This window comes from Anastrepha ludens, chromosome 2, assembly GCF_028408465.1.
Source record: "Anastrepha ludens isolate Willacy chromosome 2, idAnaLude1.1, whole genome shotgun sequence".
NCBI lineage: Eukaryota > Metazoa > Arthropoda > Insecta > Diptera > Tephritidae > Anastrepha > Anastrepha ludens.
This window is the reverse complement of record NC_071498.1, coordinates 104,209,064-104,236,589: the sequence shown is the minus strand read 5'-3', so window position 1 is coordinate 104,236,589 and position 27,526 is coordinate 104,209,064. Positions and strand designations below refer to the sequence as shown.

The following is a 27,526-nucleotide window of genomic DNA, read 5'->3' as shown; positions in this document are numbered from 1 at the left end:
ATTGATATCGAAATTTCGGCTGATTATTCGGTTTTCAAAAACGGTAGCCAAAAGTTCGAGTGTAACTTTGGCAGTGTGACAAGTTGCACCGTCCTGTTGAAACCAAATGTCGTCTATGTCATCCTCTTCAATTTTTGGAAACAACTCGTTTAGCATGTCACGGTAACGCTCGCCATTTACTGTAACCGCGGCTCCTCGCTCATTTTCGAAAAAAAAAAATGGCCCGATGATGCCGCCAGACCAAAAACCGCACCAAACAGTGACTCGTTGTGGATGCATTTGCTTCTCTACAGTAACGTGTGGATTTTCTGAGCCCCAAATCCGACAATTTTGCTTATTGACGTAGCCACCGATGTGAAAATGAGAAAAGAAGAAGAAGACTCACCACTTTGGAAATAGGTTTTCAATATTTCCCAATTTTGTTCAAGCGTATAGCGTCCTATTTCGAAAATTTCAAACCTTTAAGTAAATTATGAACACATTTGACATGTCATTTGTGTTACCATTCTCAAAAAAATAGGTGGTTCAAAAAGCAAACGCTATATGGCCCACCCGTTAGAAAGCATTTCAGCTGTAGTAAATTTTACCAATTTTTTGTAAATTAAAAGTGTGCTCAAAAAAAAAAAATGTCATGTATTTTCGGAAGAAAACGCACGATAAAATATAATGTAAAAGAATCCCAGTCCCAGAAAATATTAGAAGTCCGAAAAAAACGTGCGACACGTCGCTAAGAATTTAAAATTGATTAACTTTTTTTTCTAATAATTTCTTTCTTCACTTTCTTATTTTTGATTTCAAAATATGGCTTGCTGTGTTGGACTCTGCACACATTAACACATTTTTTATTAACGTTTTCACTTTAGCGGTTAGCGATTAGCGATTGGAAATATATTTGTTATGGCACATCTCGCAGGGACTAACGCGAATTGCATTTAGTTAGCGAAATATAAACTTGTTGATTCAATTACAAACCCACACACACACGCTTGCATACATACATACGCCTGCATAGCTTTCGAACTTTTCACTCACTGGACGTCGCCGTAAAAGTGCAGTGCTCCGTTGTTGCGTTTACTTGTATTGGTTTGAAAAAAATATGCTCAATTGTTGGTGTTATTGTTGTTGCAGCTGGCGGCAGTGAAATCGTTTGAGTGTACACCTTGGGAATTGCCTCCAAACACATCAGAATAAATACCGAAAGCCATTCAAATTCCATGCGCGTCAGGTGCATTTTTGGCATTTCTTTCGCTACCGATTCTAATTTCAACCTAATTATATTTGTTTATTTTGCAAATTAGTTAGTAACTTTCTTTAACACTTAAGCTTGAATACGAAAATGGCTTCGCTTTCAACTTTATTCTTCTTAAAGAGTTGCGAAATGCAATTTTTGGCGCGTAAGAGCACCAATGGAATACGACATAGTAACTTAAACTGATTCGACCAAGAAAGTTTTGCGCTCACAAGCGTCCACTTCAATTGTAAAACTACAACTGAGCAATGCTGATAGTTGCAAAGGAGCTGCTATTGTAATATCTACGTGAACGTAGTGGGTATTTCGTTTGAGGCTGTAGCCAAGCAAGGCAATCGACTAACAAGCTTCGCAACGGGGATTTGGGGCTGTACGAAGGACGATATGGCGTGCACCGATTGTCGAACGGAAGTTGTAGAAAAGAAGCAAAATTCAGGCAGCTGACAGTGGTCGCAAGTGAAGTTTTACCCACACATATACACATACGGGCATATGAACATATGTATTTTGCACAAGCGCGCGCGCACACAAACACACTTTTACACCATTGGCAATTGACATAGCGCCACTAGCAGACTTGCTAATCGTCTACGGCTTTTGGTTTTACTCGTATCTACACGCAGCTATGTGATGCGTCGACTAAACGAGGGGAATATTACGTGCGCTTATATGCGCTGTGGTTCATTTCCACTTCCGCTAAAAATTAAGGCCAACAAATGCCGGCAGCAGTAGACAAGTATATAACAGCTAAATTGGTGAATTGGTGGTGTGAGGATGCCAACACACCACCACTGGCGCAAGTTGCCTCTTTGGCAAAGAAACCAAAATCACTTTCATTCGCTCAGTGGTGGAAGTCTAATTTGATTTGCGGCTATGAGGTTGACTAGTTGGCCGACTGTTAACTTGAGGATCGCAGAGTGGGATGGCATGCCGGTTGTAAAAAGTATGAGCAAATATGTAAGTAGTTGTAAAGGATGTCGTGCTGATGAGAATTTATGCGCGTTAAAAACGCCACTTCCGGTCCGCAGTTGAAACGGAAGTGGAGACAGTTGACTGTGGGCTTTTTTTATTGCTACATTTTATAATCGCTTAGTGCGCGTGCTGGAATTGGCTCAGTAGAAAAGTGAGTCGAAGTCGCAGCTTGGAAAACACTACTAAATAGGTTCTCCATATCCTTGAAATTAATTCAAAATATTAATCTCTAAACAATAATGCAAAGCATAAATTTGAAGTACGCAATAAAAACATATTCTTTTTCTAATTAGCTGACTATGGACACGAAGGAAACGAGAAGGCAGACTTTGTTGCCAAAAAAGGGGCAGAAGAACTGTGTATTTAACCAACCCCATTTATCGACTTTAAAAAAAATAATACAAAGCAGGAAACCAAAAAATGGATCTATACTAAAATCAGAGAACACTGGAATGGCACAAGCGGCCTTATTCACTCCAAAAAGTTTTTGAACTTCAACAGAGCAAAATCTGTTCTAAACCTAGATAAAAAAGGCTTCAGATTACTCTGTGGAGCACTTACACGTGACTTTGCCTGTAATAATCACTTTAACACAATAGGGTTATCTAGTAAAAGATTGTGCAGGTTCTGCTGTGATGATGAGGAGTCTATGGAACATTTAATCACCATCTGTGAGGCATTAGGCTACAGGAGACATAGAATCCTGGGCTCGTTCCTACGGGAGGAGAAAGACCTACAATTGCTGTCTCCTAAGAAGCTGTTTCGATTCCTCGGTATACTAAGTAATTATAATTAAGTAATAAGGGGCGCACAATAGATCAATCTGGTCGCAGTGCATAAAGGCATTAGCCTAACCCGTACAACCATTACCACTACCATGGATGTATATAAAACAGCACAAAATTTCTGTGAAAGACCATTCTCAAAAGCTTCTACCCCGGTTTTAATCTTTGTAAGGCTGTTTATATTTAAAAACCATTGGTTATTTAAAAAAATATATGTGAAAGTATTACAGCATGAGTATCAAGGCAAATAGTTTTAAGAAAATTATTTTCTAAAAACAATTGTTTTTAGTGTTGCCACTTGAATTTTACTGCAAAAATGGCAACTTATCCCATGTTTCACCTAAATATTAATATATAGGTTTTTAAACAAACTTCAATGGAAGAATCTATTTTTATCTAGTGGTGCCACATAATTCTAATTACAAAAATAGCAACTTATGACAAATTTTATTTCAGTGCTAAAATATGATAGCAATTCATGACAAATTTCATTTGAATACAAAAATGTGGATATCAGATGAAAGGTGTTAAAGCAAGCTATAATTAAAACATACTTTTGACTGGTGTTGCCACATAATTTTAATGCTGATATTTCATTTCAGCACCAAAATATGAATATGTACCAGATGGAAGGTGTTCAACTGGCTTTAATAAAAAAATATTTTTGGATGGTGTTGCCACATAATTCTAATTGTGAAATTTCATTTTAGTATTAAAATATAAATATCCGATGAAAGGTGAAAAAATATTTTTTGCTGATATTAATACCTACTTTTTCTAAGAAATTAGGAAATTGGCCTACAAAAAAAAGTGCATATTATCATTAATAATACATATACATATTATATTATTGTAAAAATATACAGATATATCCATGTAAGTGTAAAGATAGAATGCAATATTATTTAAAAATAATCTTATTTAATGAAAAAATTGAATTAGTGGTTGCAATATGCGTATCAAATATAATGCGTTTCTAAGTACAACCAAAGCGTTAAATAAAATAATTTGCTTATGGCATTGCCACCTAATTCTCAGGGCGAAAATGGTAAATAAGAATACACATCAATTAAGACTATCACACAAATTAGATTTGAGTTTTGAGAATTTTTCGAATGGTGTTGCCTCTTATTTTATAAAGAATATAAAATATGTTCATCAACTTTTTGAAGACGAAAAGTACTATCAACACATGAGCCCTCGGCTATAATAAACCAAACGATTCTGAAAAAATTACATGGCAATGAAGTGACTTTGATAGATTCACCTCCTGAACAAGTGGGATTAACTATTTATCAAATCAAATTTCAAAAAGCTATATGGGGCAGATTCCTGTATATAATTTCGAAAAAAAAAAAATTTTTCCATAAAATGTTAATATAATCCTTTAAGAATATGTCAAAAAATTTTTAGAACGTAAATTTAAGTATTTCTTATATTGTAGATCGTCAATCGTGACGACTCTATTCTTTGCGTTCGAGCGCTGGAAGAGGTATAGTTACGTATGTATTCAAACTTTAGACGCCTTTTTCTCAAAACTATATTTTTCGAATTGGCGTACATGATAACTCGAAAAGTTATTGACCGATCTCCCTGAAATTCTGCACACAGCTTTTTTATGATAAAACTTTCTATGTTAATTTACAAGTTTCCGGAAATTTTACGAAAAAATAATTTTTTCGAAGCAAAAATAGTAGGAAAATTCGCCCCAAAATTCATTGTTTTTTTGAAACACTTTATTCCGCGAATTTTTTTTTCATTTTTTTTTTATTCATATAGAAATTATGACATTAATAAACAAAAACATTTTTGGCTTTTGGAATTAAGGCCACTGACGCCGATGCTACAATGCCCGCCGATTGAGCAGCCCCGCTGCGACGTTCCTAGAAGAATTGAGCGTACATCCGCCATTTTAAATGATTAAAATAAAAAAAATATATATATTATTTTAATGTATAAATAAACTGTATGCTAATTTTGAAAAAAATATATTGACTTCTTCACTTTAAACAATTTTAATGAAAATCAGGGCAAGTATGGCCGTTTACAGGTCCCCTTAAAGACTTAAGACCTACCAATACACCAGATCAAATAAAAAATTAGAGCTTCGATAATATTTTTAAGAAATTTATTTGTACTAAGTTGTGAAATGGCACACGTGCTCAGATAAGCACTTGAATATACATATATAAATTAATTGTCTTTCCGTTTTTGCTGGTGTTTTAATTAATGGATTTCCCTTACTACCCAAGTGATCCAACGAGCACCGAGCATACATATTAGCAATACTTTAAATATATGTACATATATAGTAATATAGTAATAAAGAAATAAATGTATGCGTATATGTGTTTATGAAACTTTTGTTTATATACGAGGTGTGTTCAAAAAATAATGCAACTTTTTAAATTTCGCGGGCTACGTACATTCGATTTTCGATTAATTTTTTTTTTTATTTTATGTTGCTACACTCGTTTCGAAGATATGTTCACGGTTTTAGCAATATTTCGTTTGTACTTTGTTTCGAGAGGCATAAATAAAACAAGTGTTTGCGTGCTCGGCGATATTCGAACACCGAGATTTTTCCACACCGTAAACTCAACTGAATCAGAAGAAATGGCTATATGTAATAGATGACGCTTAAAACCGCACATACTACACGTTGTGCTTTGTGTTGAAAAGACGGTATCCAAGGCAAACTGAAAAGTTACAACAAGCTGCATTCATACTCATCACAGAGCGCAAACTTTTACTGAAATCAAGGCTCTAGAGACTCTATTGGTTCTCCTGCCTATAGCTATCTATGGCAGATTCTGGGTTAATTGCAAGGCAATTCAACTAAATGTATGCCTACCAGGGAAATTTTTCAAATGTGGACACTCAAAAATCACAGGAACACTTCCTGAACTACCAAAGGAACTAGATTCCACGGCTCCACAATTCTGATTTGAAAATAATTTTTCTACAGGGTGCGCCATCTTTTATGCCAGTATGTAAACGTTGAATAAGTTTGTCATTTACCAACCGATCGGCTTCAACATACTATACATGCTTCGATACGTCAATTCAGTACAATTTTAACCCTGGATCGCTTTACACCGAAACAATCGAAATCGACGCTATAAAACCCGAAATGCTTGACAAGGTGATGACAAACGCAGAAAAAAGATTGCAGTTTGTGATTGCTAATAAAGGTGACCACTTCATTGATATTGTAATCAAAAAATAATTTTAATAAATTGTAAATAACCAAACCAAATAAAAATATCTCACTTATACAAATTAGTTGTTTTTCTTTCAAAGTCATTCATTGTTTTCATACCGACATAAAAGATGGCGCACCCTGTACACGAATCCCAGAAAGATTTGAATGTGATAACATAGGGACCTTGTCCAAATCTTAGCCGATGGCTCCAGAATAAATAATAAGGACGGCAGTGGGATTCACTAAGAAGTGCTGCAGCTGAACTTAAGCCAATGGCTACTTGAATACAGTCAGGCGGAAAAAATCTACAGTGCGGTAATACTTCCTCAAAAGTAGCAGTTGACTATAGAGTAATTCTAAGTAAGCTGGCTAAGCGGTGTATGACGAACTTTGTCTGAATCCGTGGACACAGAAATCGATGATGAGGTGGCTTGAAGAGGAACTGATCTTAAATCATTCCAATCAGCACAGTATGTGGGCAGGTCAACTATAGGAGGACCGAGATCCTGGCTGAAAATGAATGTAAACAGCACTACATAGAGGAGGCCTATAATTTTGGTGCATGTATAAAATACGTATGCATAATTTGTCAATCATACTCACCGTTATTCTTGAAAAATTTAGTCCATTCATCGACTGAGAGCACGGGATGTTGAGTTTCCTTACGTAAACCGATTCTTTCCAAGGCGATGAATTTTTCTTTAAATGTTGAAATACACGAAAAGTATATACTTGAGTATGTAAATACATACATACAACACATACAACTATTCATTATTTAAATATTTTTTTCTTTGCATTCACCTGTTGTATGTTCCTTTAAAATTGCTGGCGCGATGGGATCTTCTATTTCATTGTGTATAAATTTGAATTTGCCACGAAATCCTTTGGCCGTGACATTAGAACTGGCATTGAATTCGATTAATAAATCCGGGCCTGAACTAATTATGCGTCGGGTTGGCAGCGCATCACAAATGACATCAATCACGGCATTCATATTGGCAGATTCCGAATCAAAAACTGTTAGTTTGTCTATGCTGCAACTACATAAATGTATGTGCACATGTACTTGTAAATAAATTACAATTGGAAGCATCAATCAATCGGGCAATTTACACAAAGAGGAATTAGAAAATTATCAATTGGTTTAATAGTTAAGAAAAGAGTAACTAAATTTTAAAAACGCCACATTTAAGTACCTTTTGTCCTTTTTGGGTAACTGCAGCTCTTCAAAAACTATTTCTACGCGACTCTCAGGTCTGTGGGTGAAAGCGACAATACGAAATAAATTCAGTAGCATATTTTATTAAATAAATATTAAATACAATTTTTCGTACCTGCCAATAAATTTATAAGCGCATTTAATATGCGCTGGGTACTTCGCTGGAAAACGTGGCGAATGGAAGTATTGCCAGATTTCCAAACTTTCGGGCTTTGCATTGGCATCAGCAAAAAAGTAATAGTCACAATATGATCCGGGTATTAGGCGACCATCGTTTTGAAAATATTCTAAAAATGACAATATATATTATATATATATAATATAATTGACGCGTACACCCTTTTTGGGTGTTTGGCCGAGCTCCTCCTCCTATTTGTGGTGTGCGTCTTGATGTTGTTCCACAAAAAATGACAATACTCTATTATAAACTAAACAATACCAAACATAAATAAAAATATATAACACTTTGAAATATTTACAAATAACTTTTTCTTCGATTTTACCCCAACTCCTTGTTTCCTAGTGTTCAAATTTAAAGGAGATCGCGTTTGAAAATATATCAACGATCTAGCATTGCTGGATTGAAGAACTGACTCATTTTTAACTTAAATCTAGGACAGCAACGCCACATCTATGAAATTATATGATTTTTTGTTGTCCTCTTTTCAATTAACTTTATTACTTGCAAACTTTTCGTAGCATCTACATATTATATTAACCCTCCGATTTTCTTCTTCTTGATTGGCGCGATAACCGCTGACGCGACTTTTAGAGGATGGTTCCATGTGTAGAAGTGCACGAAAGTCGGAAAAGTTTCTTACCGCCATTCACCTGAGAGTGGACAGTACGAATCTTCTGCATACGGTTCAAGCACCTCACAGTTTTAGGCCAAAGTATCCTAACTTGGCGACCTATCATATGCGGACGACGTCGTTCTAATTAGTAACTCTTATAACGAACTACAAACAAGACTCTCCAACACAACAAACGACTGCTTAAAACTTGGCTTACAAGTTAATATAAAGAAGACCAAGTCTATGAGAATTAACGTAATCAACAACACAGAGTTTAAAATAGACGGAGGACAAGTTGACGATGTAAACAAATTTGAGTATCTAGGTAGCATCCTAACCCCCGATGGTGGTACAACGGCTGACATTCAGCGTAGGATATCCATAGCGACGAACACGTTTGCTGGGTTGTCACGAGTGTGGTCTAACAAAGCGCTTAAAAGAGGCACTATAATCGGTATATTTAATGCTTGCGTAAAATCTGTGCTACTGTATGGCAGCGAAACGTTGCACATGAAACAAGACTCAACGAGAAAACTACAGGCATTCGTAAACAGATGCTTGCGACGCATTATCGGTATCTGGTGGCCACGTATTATATCTAACCCTCGCCTGTGGCAACTGACGAACCAAAAACCTATTGAAAAGGAAATAATGCACAGAAAGTACAAATGGATCGGGCACACCCTCCGAAAACAACCCGATGAAATAGTCTACTCAGCCTTACAATGGAACCCGCAAGGCACTAGAAACAGAGGGCGTCCCAAAATGACTTGGCGTAGATGCGTTAACCAGGAATCCAAAAAGCCATTCAATGAATTAAAATTCCTAGCCAGCAATAGGAATATGTGGAAATCTTTTGTAGATAGACTAAGTTCTTAGTACATATACCTATATGTATTGTAACACCTGAACATGTCAATAATAATAATAATCCTTTGGGTAGCTTCCGAACACCGCGCGAGCTAATGTAAGAAAGCGGCTCAACCTTGTGAGCTGGGATTGGGAAAGGTCACTTAAAATCCTCGGTGCGAAGAGCAGTAATTCGATATTTTTATCAAAAAGTTTGGTATTTTTTAGCATAAACATACATATAACGTTTTCACTCACGATCTTTATTTGTTCTTTTTCCATTAAGTTGAAAAATTCATCTCACCCAAAAGACAAAATTAACTTGTGAAAATTTTCGTGCGATGAATTACTACGATTTTCGCGTGGATTACTCGTATTTGGACAGAAGGGCATTGATCAATTTGTTTTGACTTTTGGGGTGGAAGCACCACACTTAGCCACTGTGAAACGCTAGTAAAACGAGTTCTAACGTGCCCGTCGATTTCTTCAGACGCTTGAATTTCGTGAAGGCCGTCCAAAAACGGTTGTTGTGCCAGAAACAATGGATGATGTGTATCAATTGATAACGCCAGATAGTAAAATAGAATCTTTCGAGATATAGGCACCCTTGGCTACTAGTGGGATTAGCATACTTATACATTCAATATTGCATGAGCTCTTCGTTGTGAAGAAAATTTGTTCTTGTTGAACACCTCATAGTTTGAAAATTGCTCAAAAAACGGCTAGTGTTGATTGGTGTGAAGAAATGTTAAAGAAATTCAACCGCGGGAGCTTAACGCATCTCTATGACATCGTAAAAGTTGACGCTTCTTTGAGCTATACATAGTCGGAAAAAAAACAGCAATCGACAGTGTAACCAAGGTGTGATTAATCAAAGGAAAGTTGTTCGCAGAAAAAGCACATCAACGCAAATGGTCGCCTGGTTTTTGATTAACTGGAAAATCTGGTCACCTCACAACTGTACGAGTGCAACTAGAGAAATTTTAGCAGTCAGTTCTGAGTGGTACCGAACCATTTTTTTACCAGAAGTTTTCGAAGAATTAAGGAAAATCAACCACTGGAGACGAATCATCCTTCAACAAGGCTAGGTGAGCTCTCACGTATCGGCTCACACAAGAGAGTTTTTGAGCGCTCAAAAGTTCGATTAATGAGTCTTCCATCTTACAGCCCTGATTTGACTCCTAATAATTTCTTTTCGCTCTCTAGCATCAAAAATAAAATACGTGGTCAACGTTTTCCAATGCCTGAACAAGCTATTGAAGCCTTCAAACAGCACGTTTTGGAGTGTCCACTTCTGAGTAGCAAAATTGGTTCAAGCGATTGCGGAACTATACCGACTTTCTGGAGAATATTTTGGAAAACAATAAAGTAATTAAGCGCAAAATATAAAAGACAACCTTCATATGTTTGTTTATGGAGGAATTTGGTATTCCATTGAACTACACGGGCTGATTAGTTTCAATATACGCAGCAAAGCTCTTCGTGTTCATAACTCGTTTTATCTTCATATGCTTTCACCAAGTTATTTCTTGTATCCGTACACAGAGTGCTTTTGAAGTATGATAAAATCTTAAAAAAATGAAGTATTGAATTTGCATCTCCAAGATCTGTTTTTAAGTCCGCCACTGACGCGCTGGGTTTCATGTTTAAATGTCAATAGTAGATAAGTGGTAATATTAAGAATTTGACAGTTGTAGTTTTACCAAAATGAGAGCTATAGTCCTAACGAAGAGAATGTTTCTGGTCCCCGATAACGATGGAAGAAGTCAAAGAAGCGATAAGAGTAATAAGTGACAATAAAGCAGCAGGACCCGATGAAATTCCAGTAGAAATTATAAAGATGATAACAACCCAAACGTTTTCCTACACTTTTTAATTACATCTATGACACTGGATTGGCTTAAATCAACTATCATAATAGGAACTCGGGAAGCTCTGTTTTGTGTTTACGTTCTCGCTCAAAACTGCAAGGGCATACAAAAAGACGTTTTTCTATGCCTTGTAGACTACGAAAAAGCCTTTGACACCGTTCAACATAATAAATTATTTGAAATACTTCAATCAACCGGCATAGATACAAAAGAACTCCGTATAAAAAACCTTTTTGGAATCAAACAGCAAAGAACCCAATGAATAACGAAAACACCGATGAAATAGAGATTGTAAAAGGAATGAGACAAGGTTGTTTATTAACGCCCATTTTATTCAACATTTACTCCGAATCAATATTCCAAGAGGCATCATAGAGCTCTAAGGAAGGAATTAAAGTGAACGGCGTTACTATTAATAACATAAGATATGCCGATGATATAACATTGCTTGCTGATAACATAAACGATCTTCAAACCTTAGAATGCTGATAACACTGATGATTCGAGGGGAAGCGGTAAAAATGGTGCCTAAATTTAAGTATCTTGGAAGCTGCATTAACCGGAACTGGGACTTCATGGGAGAAATAAGAACGAGAATTAAAATGGCAAGGACATCCTTTTACAATTATAAGAAGATACTATGCAGTCATAATTTTAACATTCGCCTCAAAATTCGCTTCATCAAATGTTACGTGTGGCCAATACTATTGTACGCAATGGAAATATGGACCTTTAAAATCGCTAACTTGAATAAGCTAGAAGCGTTCGAAATGTGGCTGTACAGCAAAAATCAAACAACGAAGTACTAAGATGAATAAATCAAAATAGACAACTTTTAACTACAATTAAGCGAAGGAAGACAGCATATTTGGGTCATATCCTCAGAAATCCAAAGTACCAACTGTTGCAACTAATCTTGTAGGGTAAAGTCGAAGGAAAATGATGCGTCGGGAGAAAACAATGGTCATGTCTGCGAAACATTAGAAATTGGACAGGCTTGAGCAATATGAGAGAGATATGGAACGTTGCCAGGGGATAGAGAAGCATTTTGTAATATAGTTAATAATATACATTGTATGTATTGTTTGTATTTATTTATTTATTTGTTATAGGTATGTGAATCTAGTCAAGTCAATGTATTTGGATGATTTTAACTACTTTTGTACGATCGCTAATCATTCGAAATCGAATATGCAAATAAAGAAGAAGAAGACCGCTATACACTCACAAAGTTTGAACGCACTTATTGAAAACCCCTGCATGAACAAACTGTTCTGCGAAATAGTAAAAATTTCATTCAGCTTTGCTTTGCTTAATTCGATATGTTCTGAGCTCCACGTCAAACATTTTGATTTGCCCCTTGCAGCTGTTTACTATGTAACCCATTGGTATGTTCGCACCAAAGTAAGAAATATTAAAAAATAATTGGTTTCAGCAGTGCAACATTAATCTATAACAAATCAATATTAATCAATATAAATAAAAAATTATAAATGGAAATATGCACATTGAATAGGTAGGTTACCCTTCTTCAAGAATCGATACTCTCCGGTTATATTGAGTAGCCAATTTTTGAGAGCGAAGGCATCGTCACCATCAGTTCGTAGCGATTTATCTTGTTGTTGTTCTTTGAAACGTACGCGAATACCGAAAAATTTGCCTGCACTATAAATAAACTCGTTGCTACGTAAATCAGCGACAGTGCCGGCAACCGAATTATTGGCAGCAATAACCGTTGAATGCGCATAGTTGGCAATAGCGTTCATCGTTGGCGTTGCCTTCTTGGTGGCTGATGTCGCCATTGACGCTGCATTGGCATTAACGGACATCATTTTCTGTTTGGCTGCAACCGTTGTGGGTGGCGTCTCTTGTGTTGCATGCGTTGTTTGCGTCGCTTGTGTTGTTTGCATTGCTTTCCTTGCCACAGTCCTGTTGGCTGCTAACGGTGTGACAGCCGATTTAGATGCTAATGCTGACACACTTGCCGATGTAACAGTACTCGTAGTGTGATTGCAAATAACATAATCCGGATTAGTCGAGTTCTCAATAACGGGCTCCCGCAAGAACGGAAATATTTCTATGTAGTCCGAGCAGCTGAAAATGGCAACGGAAGTGCGCCAAATAGCCAGCAACAAAATAGCAAGGCAGCAATGAAGCAACGAAGCAATAAGAGAAGCAAAAATAGTGAATTTTGTGGGAATAATTGTAGCGTAGCAAACGGCAAAAGCAGGCAGCATTGGCGACATTGGTGGCATTGATGGTGAACGTGCAAATGCATGGAACGAAATTGAGTTTGAAAATTTATTAGTCATTGGTGGACTTGGTCATGCGAGGCGGAAAAAGCATGTGAGGCATGCTGAGCGTTTAAAAATAAAAAAAACACACATACATACACCACACGTTTAAACACTCGCAGTGCATTTTAGTCTGCGTGTCTTCATACACACCGCTTTTGATTTATTTTATTTTCAAACAGAAAAAAATATTCGTGTGTAATAAAAATGTCACTTTACATGGTATTCACAATAAAATAACCAAACACGTAAGTACATAGGTATGTATATATGTATATATGTACATAATTTTGTGTGCATAAGCTATACATATGTATGCATGTATGTATGTATGTATGTATATAGAGTAGTGGGTAGAATAAGGACGTTGTGGGCTGGCTCGTGGCAAACTGCAATAAATATTTTTGCAGACATTCTTGCATATGTGCGTGTGTGTGTGCGCACATCTTCATTCTTCTCCTGCTCGTGGCTTTCGCTTTCGCATTCCCGAAAGGATGCGACAGAAGGCCGGATAGTCAATCATGGGAGGTTCCTCCAGTGTTTTAGCTTTGGCGATCGGTGCATACTTAAGAGCCTCGTTTGCTTCGGTGCTGGTCATTACATCGCCGTAATTGGTAAGTTCTTCATACATTCTGAAAATCAGCAAAAATTAAGAATTGTCAGCAAAACCTATTTATCAAATTTTCTAAATGCAGATGCTTTGTAAAATAAGTGCATTAGTCAGAACTCCTTTTGCTGAAACACCTCACTTAGTATAACGAATGATTTAGAAAATGTGTATGATCTGAAACTAGTAGAGAGCGAAAGAAAATCGATTTTTCGAACTGAACCAAAGCGAACTTCGGCCAATTTCAGCCGAAGCCGAACTAAAGCCCAGGCGAACATTTTAAAGGGTGCCAGAAATAAATAATCAATGATTAAAAAAAAATAGTATTTTTATTAATAAAAATGCAACGGATGGCCAAGGTAGGAGTCAATTACATTAATTTCAGCTCAAAATATACACCAATATTTTCAAATATAATACAATATCAAAAAAGGAATTCAGTAATTATTTAATTCTTAATTTTTTTTATTATTTAATTTAATTTCAATTATTTATTTTTTATTAAACCCATTTTTTATTGCTATCTGTTTTTTAAACGTTCAGCAATATTTCCACCTAATCATATTTAATTCATTTAAAAGAAAAACATTTATGCAATATGGAATAATAGTTTTATGGCAAGTATTTTTTAAACTTTCTATTAAGTCTGGTGAATGTTATAAGATTTGCAATTATTTCTGTGGCAGGAAGGTGGGATTGGACGTGTGTTGTGGCATATTTTCTTATTTCTTCAATTATTGTGCGAACTTTGATATCACAATGAATTTGTACGTTTTCTATTGGAATCTTTGAAGTCTTACTTAAGATGTTGCACTTAGCTGCAGTGCCCCAAAGTTGAATGCCATATGTCCATATTGGTTTCAACATAGCTGTGTATAGTGAGAGCTTACTTTTGAGAGAAACATCAGAACTTCAATGTATGATAGTTACCAACATAGGCTTCTGAGTTGTATTCCTAGAGTCTTCCGTTTGATGAAAATATGGGTTTTCCATGTAGGTTTTCTATCAAGATGCATGCCGAGATATTTTATGACGTTAGTTTGGCGGATGTTTATTATTGAGCTTAACGGGTGGGCAAATTTTAGGATTTAGTGTAAAAGTGACTTGGGAATATTTTGTCTCGTTTCGCTTAAAGCGTCACTGTTTCAACCATAAGTTATTTTATCAAGTTATTTTTCGAGTTTTTGGGATCCCACATGGGGGTGAGAGTCAATTATGATTGCGGCAGTGTCATCCACGAACGTTCCAACTATTGTTTATTCAGACGCTGGTAGATCGTGTGCCTCATGATTGAATAATTTTGTATTGTAAGGTAAAAACAATATATTACCGTCCCTTTCACCTTCTTAGCAGCACTTTCTACCAGCTTGGAGCTGATTTACCGCACTGAACAATTTCTCACTAACTTAACTCGATGTAGAAGCAGTCAGATGTTTTAAAACAATTCAAAAAATGCAAACCGCAAATTTGATACAATTTTTTAACAAAAAAATTTAAATGAATGTTAGGCTTTTATTTTTGGCCGCAGCCGAAATGAAACAAATACAAATTTTGTGCCGAAACTGAAGCCGAGTTTCGGTCGTTCTCTAAAATTAGTAAAGAATGATTGGGCAAAAAAGTGTATTACCTCTGATTCTATCAAAACTAATTTAAATTGGTGGTTTCTAGAAAAATAATATAAATACCTATATATAGAATTCGAAATTTTATGGGTTAATATTTAATACTCTACTCGGGAAATACATCAAAATATCAAAATGCAGATGGCTCAAAAAATATTTTTGTTGTTGTTGCTTTTGATGCCACTTTGTTCTATGGCCCCAATAAATTAGAAATTAAAAAAAAAAAATTGTTTATCTAAAATATACCCAGGCTTTGAAAGTAGCCTTTGAATTTCTAGGAGAAAAATGCATTCTTGCGAAAATATTGTATGAAATATTTACCGATAGATATTATTTAGTCAATCTTTTAATGTCCCCGGACAAGTGTCAAAAACAAAAATGCTACTCTATAGATATATAGTACGTAGGTGAAATGGTTGAAGCACCAGTCTAACACTCCCCAAGTAGCACTAAAGTACCGTTTTGATACCATTTGAAGGCCTCCAATGGGAAAATATCTACAGCTAACCAAAGCTGTTGTTATAATGAAAAAGGTTGATGGGATTTACATTGGCGCACTGCCCCAGGCTTTTGAAGAAAGGAGCACGGAGCGATAAAGTGCTAAACACAGCTACGAGTTTGGAAATTGAATGCGAAGTGCCCAGAACTTTCTGCGTCCTGCGTCTATTCTACTGGGACGAGAAGGTTTTCGAAATAGCACACGAAGAAAAGTAGCTCCATCTGTCACTTGATACCCTATGCTTTATTTAACAAAAAAAAAACTATTTTTCTATAGCGACCCCAGAAACAACCAAAAATTTAATACAATTAAAATAAATAAAAATAAATATTTACCTCTTGCTTTCTTCTTTTGTATAATTGTTCGGACTAGAAGTTAAAAAAGAAGACTACCAAACTTATGAAAAAGTGCATTTTTCCTATGGGAGTTCAATGGAAATTTTTTAGAGTATTGACGGCACTGATGAATATAAAAAACATAGGTGTTCAATTTATTTGGCCATAGGGCAGCAACAAGAACAACATTCTTCTTTTGGCCATCCTAATGTATTTAGTGTAATAAATGAAAAATGAAATATATAGGAAGACTTAGCAATTTTATTAGTAAGTTTTTTAAATACGAGTAAGCAAGAATACCCCCCCTTATCCACTCTAAAATTTTTACAATCGAACTTTTTCCTTGCTTCAAAATACACCTTGATACCGTAAAAATTACTAGGCGAGGTCGAAATATATGTGACATGGCCAGAAATTAAGTGCACTCAAATTACGCTTCTAAAAAATGTTCCTTAAAAATAATCACACTTGTACATATGTATGTACTGATATATTATATTATTTTCCAACATATACATAGAGTATACGTCATCCCTTTCGATGCGGGTGGTGACGCAGGGAATCAATTTTTAAAGTCTGCCTCGAAAAAGTCTCCCGTCAGCCCGTTCAGCCACTTATTCACCTTTTATTTTACCTCCTGGTCAGTTGAAAAACTTTTTCCATCAATGTGCACTCTTAGTGAAATGAATAGATAGTAATTTGAAGGCGCCAGGGCAAGGGAACGCAGAGAGGGGTTAAAAATGTCCTATTAAAACGAATCCACGACTTTCTGCGTGGCCTTGGCCAGAAAGTACAGCAATTTTCAACTCGCGACACTACTTTTTTACTCTGGTACTCTTCATAACTCCAACCTTTTGAGAAATCTCAACTCGACTTTTTCCCTTCACAGCCAGATGCATGATACCCTAAATCGAGAATTTTGGTCATACTGATCTCGAATTGGTCTTGTATCGGCGCGTAGGAGTCAGATTACACGTCGATGTGTCCAAAAAGTCGAAAAAACATTCCCTAAGCCTATGATGCGACCAACCGACCATTTATCAGCTTTTGTGTACTTACATACGCAACTACATTTTCTTGTTTTTTAAAAAAAATAACAGACATTTGGACAGGAAAGTTAAGTTTTCCCCGAATCTTTGCTAATCATTACAACCACAAAGGTGGCTGATATTGTATTTTGACGTTTGGCGGCCCTGCGTTACTACCATTCGGAGTACGAATGTTCGAATCTCCGAAAAAGTTTTTCTAATAGCAGTCGTCCCTCCGCAGGCAATGCCAATCCTTTCAGTGTATTTCTGCCATGAAAAAGCTCCTCATAAAAAATATCTGCCGCTCGGAGTCGGCTTAATATATAATTATATATATACCTATTTATGTATATATATATATATACATATACAATATATTTGGTTACTATGCTCCTTAAACAGTTTTTTCGTCGTTCCTCACAGAGATTCTTCAACTTACAAGGAAAAAAGAATGCGTGCAGGTACCGGAAATTAAACGCGTAAAATGCTCTGCCTAAAATGCAATTATATTTTCTTATATAGAGGGTTTCAATATGGACATAAAATAGCTTTCAGTCCAATAGGAGAAGTTTAAGCACTTCACATGAAATAGAAGCTTTACCCCGTAGTTTAATTTGATCTTATAAGGGTGTAGATCAGCTCCTCTATACTAAATTCAAAGCAATAGACTAAGAGATATTTACAAACTAAGAGATATTCTGTAATTGAATTGCTGTGGTGAAATTGACTAATTTCGAACTGAAATATTGTAGTCTTGGATATTTTGAATTTCATACCTTGACCAAAGTACTTTGGTACAAAAAACTTCAATGGTGAGTATATGACTCGGATTTGAGATATTACAAAACGGTCGCCTTAAATGACTTAAAGTTGCGACTATCGTCCAGAATTTTATATTCAACAAATTTATGAGAGTACTACAAATATTGATGTCTATTGAGAAATTCGTTATGTCGCTAGAAGCGATTAATATTTATGTACGGGTATCTTCTCCAAAACTTTTTGATATTTTATAGCTAATGCAGAAATCGAACCCAATACCTACTCTCGGTATGTTACGCTAAAAAGTGCTCGCAAATAGCTGATTACCATCAAATTGCAATTATTAAATTATGTACATTAAGGGGGTAGTATGGTATTTTTTTTTTTTTTTTTAAATTATTCTATAACATCTTAAGATTATTGTGTGAAAGTTTGAAGTGCATTAGAGTAAAATTGACAAAGACACAAAGGATTAAGTATCTACCTCTCCAACCGGATTTCACGCTGTAAAAATCTTCACAAATCTTTAAACGCGTTTTTCTCACACTTGCCTTTTTTACGGTCGGTGTCCACTGTAGATTCATATCTACTGCACCGATTCTTTTCAAATTTGGTTTTTTTGTTTCTTTACTTTATTTTACTTTATTCACGAGGTAATGACGTCGAGTTTTTTTTTTTTAAATTTTGTCATATTTTAAAACAACAAAGTTTTCAAGTTTTTTTTATGAAATGTGTTTTGACTTCAAAGCGCTTTAAAAAATTTAAAAAAAAAAAAAAAAAAAAAAAATTCGACGTTGTTACCTGCGAAACTTTATTAGCTGATGAAATCAATTTGGTTTTTTGATTTTAGTTGATCCAGTAATGAGTTCTGAGGGACACCGCAATAAAACTTTTTTATGAGACGTCCGCGAAGATTCGCTGCCACCAACTCATTTCTTCATAAAAATCAATGAAAATTTCACACAATATTCTTTAAATATGACTTTATAATGAACTAATTTTAAAATTTTGAATAAATCAACTGTGTCGACAAAAAAAAATTTCGAAAAATATGCTTGTTTTACACCGAATTAACCATACTACCCCCTTAAGCTCACAGAAATAATTTTTCAGGGATTTTTGGAGTTGCTGATTACAAGTCTGATAATAGTGTTCCAAAATTCAAAATGTTGGATACAAAATGAGGGAACAAATTTAAAGAAAATCTAACCAGGATCCCGAAGGATCACTGCCAGGGTTTTTTTGGATGGTTATCAGTGCCTTTTCCGAGTAAAGTGGCACTAAAACCCCTGAAAAACGTGCGTTTGAATGTATTTGCCATGGCTTTTCCTTAAAAGCTCACGCACTGCAGACTTCAGTCTATATTTAAATTATAGCTTGGGTGAAAACATTTTTTTCATATTGGTAATTCTTATTAAAAAAATTGACTGGTTAAAATGACTCCAGAATAGTATTCAGCGTACAAAAATACATCGGAAAGCAGTACCGTAGAAAAACAAAGAAAAAATACAGATCTGTGTAATGAAGAATTACTTGTCAACCCATTTCCTTATGTTAGTGGCAATAGCCCCTTATATTTACAGACAATTGGTAAACACTCTAATATCTTATTTCCTGGACGAAACTAATACTTTGATGTTAGGCAAAGAAATAATAAAAAATACAAATTTCTATAAAAAAGTGTATCGCTATTATGTACATAGGTGGACACATTACCGTTAGATACGTTAGATACGTGAATAATAGTGTGGTGTATACTTACTTTTTCTCCTCTATTTTACCAGTTCCATAGTCATCCCACTTGCTCCAAGCTTCCAACAGCACATCCTCGGGATCCAGCTCAACGGTGCGGTGGCTCATCAATTCTATAAAAGCTTCGTAATCTAAAGGATCCTTTGCCTGTACAAAATTTTATATTCATGTATTTCACTTTTCACTTTTCTACTGTAATTAAACACTTTTTATTTATTCACTTTCCATCTTTCGCTCATGCAACAATCACACACATAAATCCCATTAATCACCACCAAGCAATATTTGTTTTTTTTATTCACCTCCTTCAGCATTTCTTCGATTTGCTCGTCTGGTGTGTCTGTGCCAAGCGCCGTAAAAGTGAAACGTAAATCATCCTTCGATATCAAACCATCGCTGTCCAGGTCGAGCAGCAAGAAAACCTAGGCACAGCAAATGCAATTTATTTTTTGTCCTTTTCAAAGACAGTTTTCATTTGTGTTTACTTCTTTCAATTCAGCCACTTTCTTAATATCTAAATCCTTTATGCCTTCAAAGTCACCAGCAGCGACTTCATCGGGTGCATGATAGGTTCCCTTGGTAACGGGTTTCTTAAAAGATGGATTAAATATTTCATTGATAGCAGCCAAAGCTTCCGATTCTGCTTTCGGCGGTGATGGAGGACGCATGGAAGCTTTTCGTGCAGCACTGGTACGGCGACGTCGCTACGCAGATGTAAAAAAATATGAAAATATTTGTGAAAATTCCGTAATCCTGTTTTCGTTAGGTACCTGCTCCATGTCCTCAACGGAAAAACTAATGGGATCACCCATTTCGAAAATGTGCTAAGTCTGCTTTTAGAGTTTAAAATTCGTATTCTTTCCGTTTGTTTTTGTTCAATACGCACTGATCCTTCGAAAGGAATAAAAAATATATTTCCTCCTGTAGGTTATCTAACACTTATCTAACTCGCGGCGCATCGCCGACCACCGTTTATTTGTACGTTCGTGCACTCGCTTTGCTAATCGTTAACTGAAAATTCGTGTGTCGTTTTGGGGCGAATTTATTGATAAATTGAAGGAGAATTAATTATTTCATCGAAATACTTTATGTGTATGATTGGGAAAATCGACGTCGATTTGTTGGCGAACGCTCTTGATTTGACACAAATTGTATTTTTAGCGAGATTTCCGCTAAGTTGCTCACAACGATTTTTCTCCACAGCAAGTTGATTTTGAATTACAGCCCTGCTGCTAATGGTCAATAGCTAAAATGTAGCAAATGGCCATTTACCTGGTCGCTCGATTTTGCCGCGTCAACGCAATTGAGACTGCGAAAATGTCATTGGAGTGTCCGCCTGCACAAATCTGCACAGCAACCGGCATTTGGCTGAATTTCCTCAAAAAAAACAAAATATGTGCAAGTGCTTTGGGATCGTCTATTAAAGATGAATTAGGAGCAGTACTGTAAGAGGGTAGTGCTTTTACTTATAATTTTACTATAAATTTTAATGTAATGGGTGTCCCATAATTATACATGTTGCTTATTTGCTGCAAGAGTGTCATAATCCAAAAAACAAAATGTAGAGAAAAACGGCTTCAAAGTTTTCATTACTATTCAGAAGTGCACGATTAGGAGCCTCAAAAAAAACTTTATGGTCGATCTATAACTCCTGGGCGTTGCTACGACTACTAAAATACCGCTCAACATCTATTATTTCCGTGATTTTTTCGACATTTTCGACGACGGGCCTGCTTGTGCAAGGCGCATATTTAACATCAAAAATGCCTGAACAAAATTGCACGTAATTAGCTGTTACAGCATCAGCACCACCTTAATATTCTATCAATCCGTCATAACCAGAATTTTCACATTCGGATTAATGGGTTCTTAGATATTCGCGAATTCTTGCACTTATAAAAAGAAAACATTAAATAAATAAATTGGTTTCAGCACAGAACAGTTAAATTGTGCAATAATTAAATTGAATTAACTTCTCGTTGTTCTTTGTTCTACACGGCGGCTCCATCCACAGTATGATCAGCGAATAAGTGAACATTTGATGGCCTCCCACAGGTGCGGCACACGCTCGCCCAATAAATTCATACCCATAAAAATTTAGCTGCACTACATTTGCAGTTTGATTGATGGGAATGATGTGTGACAAAGACACAATACTTCAAGTTTAAATCAATAAGTCGAGTACGAAGTAAAAACAAAAAATAATTTTAAGAAAAATTCATCTAAGATACGAAACTAGATGCTTGTTTTAATATGGAAAAGTGAGAATGTAAAAAGAGAAAATCATATGGTTAGCGAAATGTATGGTATATCTGAAACAAACGATGCCACATCCAACCAGTACGACTACATGTATATAGCGCAACAACAACTTGTTCACAAGTTCCCACTTTTCAAAAGTCACCTATCGCTTGCTTGCGCGTTGCATTGACAAGTTGCAACATTGCGTTAATTTAAATGTTGCATGTAGCTATATACTATGCACGACTGCTGCACAGAGCCTCCTGCGAAAACCTTGTTGCATTGCACTCGATTGGCTGATGCCATTCATTACCTTGCATTTCAACGTTGCGCTGTCGCATTTGGTTATCGTTGATTGTGTTTTCTTTTTCTTTTTTTTTTGCTGCCTTCGCTGTAAATGCCAAAATTTCTGTTTACATTAATATATTCGATAAATACCGAACGATATTTTTCACATTATTGCATTCAGATTTTTTATTTCTTATATTCTTTGGGCGATTAGTTTCGAAAGAATTTTTGAATTTAATTTTCTTCTTTTTACATAATCTACATACATATGTACCTATACACACGTAACATGTAATTATAAAGGGTCGGCCAATAGCTAATTTCTTCCTAGAAGTGCTATAAAAGTAGTACTCAATTTGCTTTTTGTTTTTAGGAAGTGCAAACCGCTTACGATCCAGTTTAACAAAGCGCACAAGTCGTTTCTTTCTCGTGTTAACTGGCGCCAGTTGAACACGTCTAGTTAAGTGAAGTGCTTCTCCATCTGATCTATTCAACGTAGAGGAGGACTTCCTCTTCCTCTGCTACCACCAGCTGGTACTGCATCGAATACTTTCAAAGCCGGAGCGTTTGCTTCCATTCGGACGGCATGACCCAGCCGACGAAGCCGCGCTAATTCTATGTCGAGAGAAATATCATTCCATTAAAATGGTTAACTCGGCTGGCAATTTCAACAGCTTATTTCCAATGGTTTTGGCCGGCACTTATGGCTGAAAATCCATCTTCAACGGCACACCAAAAAAAGTTTAACGAGGTCGAGTTCCGCTGATGCTCACATCTCCGAAAACTGCTTATTGCACGTTTTCGAATCGCTGAGCGAACTTCATCAAACAAAGCACACTTCAGTTTATGAGATTTCACACAAGCAAAGCGACGACGAATCTCGTTAGACGAACTTTCGTGAAGCATTTTTCTGGCGAAATTCTTCGTGAAAAGATTTACTTTTAATTTTTACAGTTTTCGCTGGTTGACAAAATCAGTTTTCATCAATGAAAAATTTAAACAAATCTTTCTTACCAACATAGCCCCATATGCAGTAATGCCTTGCACATTATAAGCCTTATATTCAAATCTTTGATACATTGAATTAATGAAAAATTTGGGCTTTCGATGAAAATTTCGTTTAGTTCTGTTTAGATAGACGAAATATTGCGAAAAGTCTGAATGGTATCGTTAGAGATCTCCCACATCTAACTCTTCAATGTAATGGCAATAAAATTGTTTGCCACATCTCTGTAGGGCTTTACGTTAATCTTAACTATGTTATATCATTCACCACTATACCCCACGGGGATTGAGTAGCGGAAGAAGATGTTGTGTCTTGATTTTCGAAGAAAAGTGGACCAATAATGAACTAAGAGCAATCCTAAGAACCTCAGCAAACAGTCAAACGTTTTGGTCTATGCTTCCCTAAAATGTGTTCTTGTCTATGTAGCAGTCAGGTCGGGTATGTGCCTCATCGGAAAATATGAATTAGGAGCACAATCGTCACCTTTTTTCAGGTGCTCGAATAAATCGAAGACGTTATGCATAATTTCTTTAAACTACAGCGGTCAATGTTGAGCTCCTGATATCTACAGCGAGTTAATGCACGACAGTTAATGCGGTAACAGCAGTAAAATACTATCAGTTAAGCAAGTGAACACGAGAATTTGTAGGAGTGTTGTCAATGAACAGTAAGATTTTTCCGAACTTTCTTCACATTCAACAGAATATTGTTTTTATGTGTAATGTGTTCTGCTTCATGATTAAGCATTCAATTTGGAGCAAAATTTTCAAAATTTCGGAGAATTCAAGCGTATTGCGTCTCACACTGCGCAAATATGGTACTGGATTTATGCCACTTGTTTAAGTGCTAAATATTTCGTTGTGCCCAGAAACCAGCTGATGGTCCCCCCTTTATAGGCTTTATGCATAGTAGTCCTGCAATTGTAAGTTTATGTTTAATTTATTTCACTGCCAGTTGTGCGATTTTGAGCTGCATTTGGGTTGTTGGCAGAGATTTATAAAGGGTGGGTATATAATCGAATAATCATTTTACAAGCATAAAGAAGCAAACTACAGATATATTTTTTGGGTCTCCAGGTAGCGTATTTCTCATGAGAATTAGTTCGAGTAATTTCAAAATTGTATAAACTGCCAAAAATTTGTATTTATCTCTCTACCATTCGGAATTCAGAGAAAAAGAAAAGAAAAAGTTTTTTCTTATAGCGATCGCTCCTCGGTAGGCAATGGCAAACATCCGAGTGTAATTCTACCATGGTAATATCTGCCGTTCGGAGTCGGTTCGAAATTGTAGGGCCCTCCATTTGAGGAGCCACATCAAGACGCACGCCACAAATAGAAGGAGGAGCTCGGCTAAGCACCCAAAACGGGGGTACACGCCAATTATACATACCTAATATATAATGATTTGTTTGCTGTTGACATTTATAAAGCAAGCTACGCTCGATATTTTTTAAAAGGGCTTTCAATTTTATGGTTTCGATTTATTCGAAAAGTTATTTAAAAAATTTAGTATGGAGGTTGAATTAGTTTTAAAGGTGTTTTCGAAGATTTGGGGCTTTATTGTGAAAAAACGGTACAAAATATTTTATTCGAAGTATTGGCCATCGCTAGCTACAACTTTCGCCCATCTTTCGGGCAATTTCCGGATGCCGTTTCTCCAAAATTCTGGCCGCTGCTTGGCTATCCATGACTCAACCCATATTTTGGTAGCCTCGTACGAGGAGAACCGCTGGTCCGCCAAATCGAGACTCATATGCCGGAACAAATGATAATCGGAGGGAGCTATGTCTGGACTATACGGCGGGTGGGGTAACACTTCCCAGCCAAGCGTTCCAAGGTATTTTTTGACAGGTTGAGCAACATGCGGCCGAGCGTTGTCATGTTGCAAAATAACCTTGTCGTGCCTTTTTACCGTTTCCGGCCGTTTTTCTTTCAATGCCCGGCTTAAACGCATCAATTGCAGTCGGTAACGATCCCCCGTGATTGTTTCGCCGGGTTGGAGCAGCTCAAAATATACGACGCCGACCTGATCCCACCAAATGCAGAGCATGATTTTCTTGCCGTGAATATTCTGCTTGGCCGTCGATGTTGATGCGTGGCCGGGCAAACCCCATGATTTTTTGCGTTTTGGGTTATCGTAGTGGATCCATTTTTCGTCGCCAGTCACCACCCGATGCAAAACACCCTTCCGATTTTGTCGCTCGATCAGCAATTCGCACGTAAAAAGTCGCCGTTCGACGTCGCGCAGCTTCAACTCGTACGGGACCCAATGCCCTTGCTTTTGGATCATTCCCATCACTTTTAGACGCTTGCAAACGGTTGATTTATCAACGCCCAATGATTCAGCAAGCTCTTCTTGGGTTTGGCACGAGTCCTCGTTTACCAATTCCCCCAATTCCGCGTCCTCGAACTTTTTGGGCTGGCCAAGACGCTCCTTGTCTTCGGTGTGAAAATCACCACTTTTGAATCGTCGAAACCAGTACTCACGTGTTGAAATCGACGGAGTATGGTCTGGGTAGGCCTCCTGCAGCAATTCACGGGCTTGGGCTGTATTTTTTTTCAAATTGAAGCAGAAAAGCAAAGCTTCCCGCAAATTGCGTTTCGACGGCACGAAAGTTGACATACCCGGAGCACGAAAACACTGCGTTGTTTATACTTCAGCGAAATGACAGATACTGATAAACAAAGCCTAGGGATGAGGCTTTGTCATGAATATATATTCAGTATTGCCAACGCGATAAAGTGATAAATAGCGCCATCTGTGTGTCACCTTTAAAACTAATTCAACCTCCAATAGAATAATAACTATTACGCACACCTCAAACCGCTAAAACCAAACTCTTGTTTGCATCGGATCTATAGGACCCTAATGAGGCCAATAGATGTGAAACATGGGTTCTGACTACTAATCTAAGGAAGTAACTCTTACGCTTTGAGCGGAAAATTTTTAGGAGAATTTTCGGTCCCGTACGAGAATCTGATGGGTGTTATAGAATAAAACATAACAATGAGGTCGAAGAACTTATAAATAGGCAAAATATAGTGCGCTTCGTGAAGGCGCAACGTCTTCGATGGCTAGGACACATGCTTTGAATGGATGACAACAGAATTGCACATAAGTTACCTCTCACATTTTGGAGAGATCATGGAATGAACAGAGACGTATGGAGGAGAGCAATAGTAAAGGAAGCTATGATGACGATGATGTTTACCATAAATGTAGCTGAAGGAGAGCAGACGATCAGCTGTAGAGTTTGGATGGAGTTCATCAATTATCGAGCTCAATGAGACTCAGAAGAAAAACACATGCAAAAATTCCAAATCATTTATATTATTTTGCATGAAGTAGTACACGTAAGCTGATTTGACAGTTTGACCAAACATCTTTAAGTTCTTACGTAACTTAAGTTAAGTTTTCGTCTCGAGCAATTACACTACCAGTAATTTTTTTTCATTGAAAATAACCGAATATCGCGCAGTGCTAAACTAATTTGTTTTGGAAGGTTTATAAGATAAAGAAATTCCTAAAAACAATTGTGACAGTGTTAAAGGAATCTGCTCCTTCTTTTCCAGCTATGCTTCGATTTGACTTAGAATTCAAATGCCGACGTGCATGCGTTGAATATGAAGCAAAAAGTGTAAAAATATTAAAAATCATTGAGGCAAGCTAGCCTTAGTATAAAATTCCTGATTTCTCAGGCATTTTAGATGAATGGAAACTCCTTAGTTTACATAAGGAATCACAATAAAAATAGAAAATATAATAGAAACAAATATTTTCATGTAATTTTTGAAAATTTTTATTTTTATTTTTGAAAACTCCGGCTATTTTGGGTCTTACAAATTTAAGCAATTAATGTAAATTAAGGAAATAAAAAGTATATTTTCCAAATATTCTACAACATAATGAATTTTCATCCAGCTTCATGTTCCCTGAAAAATATAATAGAAATCAAAATTTTGCCACAACAAATCAGTGCTTTCAAAAAAAAAAAATGCTTTAGTAACTTGTAGCACCTCTTCGATGCATTGAATTTACTAAATTGGGCACATTTATTCGGTGAAATAGAGTACCAAGACTCTTGAATTTTGTTCCACATTTCTTCCCTATTTGCGTCTTTAAAAGGTCTGATTATCTTTCACAAT

At 36.4% G+C, this 27,526-nt stretch overlaps 2 protein-coding genes across 2 annotated transcripts in view; both read right to left on the bottom strand.

Moving 5' to 3' along the window:
* Positions 1 to 27,526, bottom strand: part of LOC128871697 (suppressor of lurcher protein 1) — a 111,993-nt gene that overhangs the window by 81,460 nt on the left and 3,007 nt on the right. The window contains exons 2-6 of the mRNA XM_054113658.1: positions 12,473 to 13,041; positions 7,549 to 7,720; positions 7,411 to 7,470; positions 7,016 to 7,254; positions 6,815 to 6,910 (exon numbers count right to left, since the gene is read on the bottom strand). Of these exons, the coding sequence (XP_053969633.1) occupies positions 6,815 to 6,910; positions 7,016 to 7,254; positions 7,411 to 7,470; positions 7,549 to 7,720; positions 12,473 to 13,041 (1,136 nt within the window). The remainder of the gene's footprint in view (positions 1 to 6,814; positions 6,911 to 7,015; positions 7,255 to 7,410; positions 7,471 to 7,548; positions 7,721 to 12,472; positions 13,042 to 27,526) is intronic.
* Positions 13,352 to 21,045, bottom strand: LOC128854997 (myosin regulatory light chain LC-2, mantle muscle). The gene is made up of 5 exons (XM_054089534.1): positions 20,617 to 21,045; positions 20,332 to 20,550; positions 20,149 to 20,268; positions 19,857 to 19,993; positions 13,352 to 13,873 (listed from the first exon to the last, which is right to left on the bottom strand). The coding sequence occupies exons 1-5, from the start codon at positions 20,656 to 20,658 to the stop codon at positions 13,690 to 13,692; spliced, it is 702 nt and encodes a 233-aa protein (XP_053945509.1). The 5' UTR covers positions 20,659 to 21,045; the 3' UTR covers positions 13,352 to 13,689.

Bases quoted from the DNA above. Each gene is read 5' to 3' on its own strand.
- LOC128854997 (XM_054089534.1), bottom strand. From the start codon at position 20,658: ATGGGTGATCCCATTAGTTTTTCCGTTGAGGACATGGAGCAG. The intron at 19,994-20,148 runs GTGAATAAAAAA...AATTTTGTACAG, and splicing joins TCGAAGAAATGCTGAAGGAG to GCAAAGGATCCTTTAGATTA. The intron at 13,874-19,856 runs GTAAGTATACAC...GCTGATTTTCAG, and splicing joins GGTAAAATAGAGGAGAAAAA to AATGTATGAAGAACTTACCA.